Source organism: Theobroma cacao, chromosome 9 (assembly GCF_053813885.1).
Source record: "Theobroma cacao isolate CCN51 chromosome 9, ASM5381388v1, whole genome shotgun sequence".
Lineage (NCBI taxonomy): Eukaryota > Viridiplantae > Streptophyta > Magnoliopsida > Malvales > Malvaceae > Theobroma > Theobroma cacao.
In genome coordinates, this window is record NC_142647.1 from 13,011,334 (window position 1) to 13,020,062 (window position 8,729).

General features: G+C 32.3%; 1 protein-coding gene across 1 annotated transcript; it reads right to left on the minus strand.

Annotated features, from left to right (window-relative positions):
- Positions 1-550: 550 nt before the first annotated feature.
- Positions 551-7,524, minus strand: LOC18589246 (4-coumarate--CoA ligase 1-like). The gene is made up of 5 exons (XM_018126965.2): positions 6,375-7,524; positions 4,498-4,696; positions 1,813-2,026; positions 1,597-1,699; positions 551-1,015 (listed from the first exon to the last, which is right to left on the minus strand). The coding sequence occupies exons 1-5, from the start codon at positions 7,365-7,367 to the stop codon at positions 896-898; spliced, it is 1,629 nt and encodes a 542-aa protein (XP_017982454.1). The 5' UTR covers positions 7,368-7,524; the 3' UTR covers positions 551-895.
- Between the last annotated feature and the right edge of the window lie 1,205 nt (positions 7,525-8,729).

The window sequence follows — 8,729 nt, forward strand, 5'->3', positions numbered from 1 at the left end:
ATGCAATACATATATTAAGTTTAATGTTTTGAAAAAAAATAAAAAAATACCTTGATAAATTATTTTTTATTAATTAATATATAAATTAATAAATTAGTAATTTATCAATTAAATAATAAATTGTCATGGGTATAAGAATATTGATTTATAGAAGTTTTACTGTATTATCAATTATCTATAAATTAGTTTAATAAAAATATAAAGATTAAATTTATTAAAATTCAAAAAAAAACTATACGGGATTAAAACCACCACATTAAAATAATAAAGGGACCAAATTCAATCTTGGACAAAAAACAATATTATACTAAAAATCACCATCATTGCACTTGTAAAGATAATATTTCTCAAGTGGACTTCAAATCTTTTAATTTTCTAGCTAGGCAGGCCTTTTTTGAACCTGGCCTGGCTGTTTAATTTATAGAGCGTAGACCCCGAAAGCCCAAAGTTGCCAACCATATAGTTGTTGGGCACCCTAACAGGCTATTGTCGCAACAGGGACGAGAGCAATGATTCGAGCATAGGATAATTTAAGCTCAACTAAAGCAGATATAGAAAAATCAATTCAATAATAGAAATGGGAAAAAATAACTCAAGAGATACAGACCAGACAAATGTTGGGAGTTTCTACTCCGTCAAACTGTAAACATATGTTCGACAACTTTTTCGAGTTTGTCCACAAAACCATATACATGAACAAAATAACAATTTTAAACAAAGCCCCAATAGGATACTAACAATTTTCTTTGTTGCTAAATTCTTGGTTCTCCAAAGTAGCAAATTCAATTCCTTGGCATTGAAAATCACCAGCATAATATTATTAGGCCTTTCCTTCCATATCTACATCTGTTGATAGCTTTTTCTTGATGGAATGTCGCAATCTGTTCCATTTGGGCTACTTGGGAATATCTGCAGCAAGCCTTGCTCGTAGATCTTTCCGCAAGATCTTCCCCGAGGGAGCTTTAGGGATTGCTTCCGTGAAGAAAACCTGGCCAAGTCTCTTGTAAAACACAACCTGCAAAACAATCAAGCCAAGGGTACTAGTTAGTCAGGCTGATATATGTTCTTGTTCATTGTATTAGGTGGACAAGGTGTCTTCAAATTAAATAATCTCTTAAGATTTTCAAGTAAAGATCTATTCAATAACGATATCAACACAAAAATAAATCATATACAAGAGATATTATTTAACATATAGTTCCACATCATTGCTTACATACACAGACCAAAGAAAAAAATCCTCTATAAATGTTTATATTACAATAGTACACTTTATCCAATATAACTCAGATGTTTTCACTCTTTCTCACATCCCTAGAACACTATGAAATCTTCATAAAAAAATACATCTCTCACATAGATATTACATTTCTCTCGTAACTTTAGAAGTTAAGATTCATTTCATATTTATAGGGTTCATTTATTTGGTTATCAAGAATTGAAACTCTTGACTATTAAAGTATATTTCCCTTTAAATAAGCTTAATCACTAAATAATGCTCAACCAATAAAATTTCATCGAAATCTAAACTGATTCTCAATTAGAAATTGAGTCAAATATCTAACACAATTAATAGTAAAGAATTCTTAATATTACCTGCTTTGAGATGAATTGCTTAATTTCATCTTCAGTGATCTTGGAACCATTGGATCTCACAACGAATGCAACTGGAACCTCTCCAGCAGCCTCATCTTTCATGCTGGAACACATAATTACAAAATAACATAAAGGCATATGAATCAAACTCAGGCCACTAATATACTCAAAATCATTTGTTAATGCCAGTTTAACGTAATGTTAAGGGACACTTACGGTACAACAGCAGCATCAGAGATGTTGGGATGGCCAATCAACATTGCTTCGAGCTCGGCAGGTGCCACTTGAAACCCTTTGTACTTGATCAATTCCTTCAATCGATCAACAATGAAAACCTCGTCATCGTCATCAATGTAGCCAATGTCCCCGGTGTGCAACCATCCATCTTTGTCTATAGTTCTTTGCGTGGCCTCCGGGTCATTAAGATAACCTGAAAAAAATGTTAATTCTGCTTAATTTTTGTATGTTTGAGAATCCAGGGCATAGCCTGGACTTGAATATGAACTGCTTTTGTGCAAATTTTGTAAGAAGAGATCAAATTTTAAAATGGAAAATTTTCTGATTTTGGAGGTACCAAATTATTTTTGGGAAAGATAAACTTTAGAATGTGTATTTTTTTATAAGATATAATTTGAGAAAAGGAAACTTCAACTCAATTCATTAAGTGCGAGATATATATTAATTATAATTAAATCAAAAACTTAAATGTAGAATTTAGATTTAAAACTTATTAACTTAAAATAGGGATCATCATCTTTAACTCCTTTGCCTCTCAATCAAATATATGTGAATATAAAGCTAAAAACTAGTCCAAAAATAAGCAAACAATTCCACACCATATGTGTGGAGTAGAATTGAAATTAGCAATAAGAATGCTTAAAATTGACAATTATAAAGAAATCAACATCAAAATCAAATTTGGATCCTTATGCTAATATATTGAGAAGAATTAGGTCCTTTTACAAAATAATTGGGATCGTTTTGTTACTTAATATATCTAATAGTTTTACTCATTTATTTGAAGATATGTTTTGTATTGTTTGATCAAGATGTGATGTAATTATTTTAAGTTAATTTATTTTCTTTTTATTATAAAAAACATCGAAAATGATCAACAATAAATATTTCTCAAAGCCAGAGCTGATGTCAGAGATACTGAACAATGACATTGTATTTTCTATGTGCAATTCCACAAAAGCCCTTTCTGGGAAATTTTCTTTATATTATATTGGCCTGGGGCTTTAAATAACAAAAATTCAGTGGAAATAAGTTCTGTGGTCACCGTCGAGCTGAATATCCATGCATGATAGCTAAATCCCATTTTCATACCCCAATCAATCCAATAAGGCAATTAGAAGTAGACTGCTCATAATCGTGGGCAAAGACCTTACAATACGGTGCATACGTTTGAGGATGAGATGATCGATTAAAGAAAGACAAAAAAAAGGGATAGAAAAGTCATTTGATTAAATTATGCCAATCAGTCTTAGCCATGTTCTGGAGGAGGTGAAAATTTCATTCCCTCCAGTTAATGAAATTTGCATTACTCTTCAAAAAAAAATCAGTCTTAGCCAAAGAAAGATGCAATGACAGAAAATACGACACAGAATTAGAAACACTTGATCTTGTTGGGCAATAAATTAAAGGCATATTTGACATATGCTATAGTATGTCATGAAAAGGAAGGAAACAAAATATAATTATATAATCATATTCTTTTAAACCCATCCGTAAGTTAATGGCTTATAAAATCAAACCATTTTTTTGTATTTAATGAAATGGTTCATGAATATGGAAAATAAAATTTGGTAGAAAGAAATTAGTGAAATGAGATAAGGGTTTCCATGTGACTCAAAGGGAAAAACTTATGTAAAATTTCTTTTAGGTCAAGTTTACAAGGTTTTCTATTAGATATTATTAAATAAAACTTTAAGAAACGAAAATCTAAACTAATTAGATGATATAACTTTTTAAATAGATCAATTACATAATAATTTAATTTTTAATTAAATTTACATAACTAGTAAAAGTTATGACAAACTTTGCATTATTCAGAGAATTATTGATCATATTTTATGCATAGATAATATTTTTAATTAAGTATTGTTGTTGATTCAGTAGGTGAATTCTATCACTATATCATTTTAATTTTTATGTAATTATTTTTAATGAAAAACTCACAAATTTGAGTAAAGAAACATTGTTATTCCTCCTTCTCAAGACTTTGACTTTTGGGCCTGCAAAAGATACGTCCTACCAAACATATAGTCCACGTTTAAACAGTGGTTTATGCAATTTCGTTATCACAACTACTATAGAGGCAAATAATGCGGGTGAAATTTTATTGTTTATTGTTTTTTATTAGTAAAATTTTTCATACACTGACGCCATGAAGTTTCCAACTACTACCTTAGTTAAGTAACCATAGCATTAAATAGACATTTATAAATTTTCCCCTTTAATTAATCCCAGCTAATTATTTACTTATTCTTGATTCTTCTCTTCAATATAATTTAGTTTTTTTGGATTAAAAACTTATTAAATTTTAGTACTATTTATTAATACAGATTAGACTATCCAACTAGACATATTCTTTCCTTTTGAAAAGATCAAACTTTCATTAAAAAATAATGGGATTTACACTCATAAGCAATAATAGATTTAATGCAATACAATCATACCATTGTTTCTGTAACTAGACAATTTTTTTCTATTAATTTTATGAAATTTAATTTGGTGTAGCCAAAAGCCAATAATTTAAGAATATATTAATTAATTATTTGTCACTTCACACCGAACTTGACAGCTAACAAAAGATAATGAAATTGATCATTAAATAGCATTTGGTATGGTCCTGAGGGAAGATGGAAATATGGTGTAGAGCACATGGTTGTACCGTACCTTTCATGATCTGGCTACCACGGATGCAAATTTCCCCTGACTGATTTCGTGGAAGCGAAGCACCAGTGTCAGGGTTGACAATTTTCATTTCTGCGTTCCTCACGACCGTGCCACAGGAGCCGGATTTGGTCTCACAGGCTTCTTTTGCAAAAGCTAAGTTCATTGCTAGCACTGGCCCTGCCTCTGTCATCCCATAACCCTGCACTCATTGAATAATTGCAGTTAGTCCCATATCTTTGATTTCTTGGCATTTAAAAATTTGGGTGTCATAACCAAGACCAAAAAGTAATAGCAAACCATGGATTTGTTGTGCTACGCGGTTATGGATACAATCAAAGTTATCATGTTCTCTTGCAATTATTTCGTTTTCCTTTGTGATTATTTTGGCTTTCTTTCTGGTTGATTTTTTACTATAACTGAGCTTGGCAGGTAGAATTTGATTCAAATTTAAACGTAAAAACAATGCAAAATATGAAAAGCAATAGAAAGGCATAGCAGATTCATTGCAAACAAGATCAATTATTAGAGGCAAATAATCTGTAGTAGATAAAATTTACATGTATAGTGGGATTTATAATCTTGTTTTCTCGATTGGAAAGAACCATATGCATTTACAGATTTTTGTTTTTGTCAGAGGAAAATTAAGAAAGTTGCTATCACGAAATTAATGGAGTCGTTCATGGTCCCCTAATATAAGGAAACATGCTGCCCACTACGAAAAATTTCAAAGGCCCTTTTTAAGGGCACTAGAATATGACCGTGGTTTGCACACGGTCTCTTTGCACTGCTCTTTGCTTCGACATTTTTTGTCTTTCTCTTCTAAAATAGAGGAAGTAGAGTTATTAGAGAAGCTGTGGATATTTCTTTCATCTCTTTCTCTAAGATTAAACTTTTGTTGTTACTGTGTTTTACAAAAATTTTACCTTTTGTTCAGAAAGAAAGAAATTGGGTCCAACTTTATTTATTTTTGCTCTCATTTTTTTCTGTTAGAAAAATCCTTAAAGAAAGAACAAAGTCTAATCCTTTTGTGGGTACTTATTGTAAATTCATCTTCTTCTCCTGTTTTTTCTTCAAATTTGTTACCAACTCTTTTTTTCTTTGTTTCAGAGTCTACTATTCTACTCTGCTAGAATTATTAAGAAACATTTTTTATTTTTTAATTTTACTCTCATGCCTAGTCAATTTAAAATTTTTTTTGGGAACTTGTTAGAGCTCTAAAACTCCTTCTTGAAGGCACCCTGTTAGAGCTTTAAAATCCCCTCTTTAAAGCCTTATACGTGGCAAAGGAGCGTCCTTATAATAATGTTATAAATTTGTTATGATATATATATCATAATTACTAGGTTTGTCCTTATATAAGAAACCCAATCTCACAACATTATGAAATTTCAACCTCAAATACATTAAGATACAATCTTAAATTTTTATTTTAAATTAAATAAGTATTTAATTTTAATAAAAAATTAATTATCATGTAATAGTTTTGGGTAAGCTACAAAGATTTGTCATTTTGTTCTTCCACTCACCCCCCCCCCCCCCCCCCCCCCCCCCTTTCTCTCTCTCCCTCACTAGGATCTATCTAAAATCCGATTACCGCAGTTGCCTGTAGTTGGCACCCTTCGTCACTAGCAAAACTTTTTTAAAAATTCCTATTTTCGGTTTCTCGTAAAGAAAAAAGTTTTGCTGAAGTTTATGTCTCTTTTTTTGAAGAAAAAAATCTGAAATAAACAATTATCCATATAAAATAAAAAATTTAAGTTGGTTTATTTCATATATTATAAAACTTAATAAGTATATAATTAAGAAAATAAAGAACCAAACAAGCACGTAATAAAAAAAATAAACAAACAAACAAACAAAGTAATATCCAAACTTACTTGTCCAAGTTTTGCATTAGGAAGCCTGGCTCTGACAGCATCCTCTAGCTCCTTTCCCATTGGTGCGGCGCCAGACATCACCGTCCGAATGGATGAAAGGTCATACTTATCAACGTCCGGAGTCTTGGCGATGGCCAAAACGATCGGTGGCACGAAGGGGGCGATGGTTACCTTGTAATTCTGCACAAGTTCCATCAATGTCACAATCTCAAACTTCTGCATAATCAGAATTGCTGCCCCCACCCTCAAAGAGCAAAGTAACACAGAATTGAGCGAATATATGTGGAACAGTGGCAACACGCAGAGAATCACATCTTTCTCATGGAAATAGAGGTTGGGATTCTCTCCATCCACTTGTTGGGCCACGCTTGTTACAAGACTTTTATGAGTCAACATCACCCCTTTCGGTAACCCTGTTGTACCAGAAGAGTATGGCAGGGCCACAACGTCGTCAGGGTTGATTTTAACGGCTGGGATTTCACTTTCGTCAGCCTGAGTCAACTCCGAGAAGTGCATACAACCCTCCGGTGGTGTATCAATTGTTATGATCTTGATATCGTTTTCTTTAGCGAAATTCTTCACTTTCTCTGCATATACTGCTTGAGTTATGAGCAGCCTAGTCTTTGAGGCCGTGGCCTGTTTCACAATCTCGGCTGGGGTGTAAAAGGGGTTAGCGGTAGTGCTGATTGCCCCACGGAATGATGCACCCAGGAAAGCAAAGACAAACTCCGGTGAGTTCTGAAGCAAAAGCATGATAACATCTCCCTGTTGGATGCCTAAATTTTTAAGTCCGGTGGCCACTCTGCGAGCAGTGAGCTCAACTTCGGCATAGCTGTATATCCGCCCATTAGGACCATTAATCAAGCAAGGACGATCTTTAAATTGGGAAATTTTTTCAAAGCAGTATGTGTGCAAAGGGAGGTGCTTTGGGATGTAAATATCAGGGAGCCTGGACCGAAAAATGAATTCCTGTTGCACTTGATTGGCCTCCATTGTTTGGGAGCGATAGAGAAAGAATTGAAAGGTGAGTATGGGAAATCAAAAACAAGGGAAGGTCGATGTTTGGTTTTTTTGCCTCTCTGGGTTGGTTTGAGATTTGGTTGAGGTAATATACAAGTAGGTAATGGTAGATGGCGGTGCTGCAAGGGAATTGATTAGCAATTTAGAACTTGTCAAGTCACAAATATTATGAGATTAAATAATGTCTTGAATTGATTTAGACATTTCACATTTGGTAATGCCTATGCTGATTGGATAATGCCATGCTGGCCAATTTACAGAATACGTAACATGCTACATAAATGAATTCTAAATCCTAAAATGTTTATTATTTATCATGATCCTCAATATTCTTTAAATGGTTTATATGATACCTAAAACATGGATTAGCCAAAAAAAAGACCCAAAATATGACTGAACAGGTTCAATGCTCAGAATAACATTTTTTGGGCTAGATCCTTTATATATATATATTCAAGAATATGTATATTTCTTTTACTGAATACAGAAACTCAAAAAATGAGCAGTGAGGGACTAGGGAGTGCTATGACCAAAAAAGCACTCTCACAGCACAAGAAGTTGCTGCCTCTCCACAAACCACACTGTACAACAGTCAACCACCAGAAAAATCGCATCCCATAACACAGGCATATATATCTCAGCCCAAAAAACAAAACTCAAAATTTATGTACACATCAAAAAATAGCATGAGCAACATATGGAAGGACAGTGAAGATAAGATAAATGTTTGTTTGTGACTTGCATTTGAGGTACTGATAGAGCTAAAGGGATGACGAGTGGTAACGGTCGTCATTTTTTAATTTTTAATTGTATTTATTATTATATGTATAAAATTATATATATATATATATTTATTTATTTATATGATTATTTTTTAATTTTTAATGTAAAATCTTGGATTCGTTACATTTTGAAGTGAACATTTCTTATGTTCGTGCATGCATTTTGATTTTGGAATATGGCTGTTTTGTTGTTGATGCTCTATTTTCGCAAATGATTTTGGTCCTGTCTATTTTATTAGGAACCCTGCTGAATATTATATATAACTGGTATCTGCTCTAAGGTATTTTATAGTTTTTCTTCTCATGTTGCACCTCGCAGCTCAAGCATCTTGACTGTGTTGTTTCTTGTCCATCTTGTGTATATCTTGAGATAGTAATAAAGCTGTTTTGATTAGCAAAAATAAAATAAAAAAATCCAGGGTGTTTATAAACATTTTTTATAATTAATTAAATTGTTATTTGTAGAATTTTTTATTTAATACATTAATACTTTCACCAAATTTAAGATGAGTTAATACATTAAAATACAAAATACTTTATCATAAATATAAAA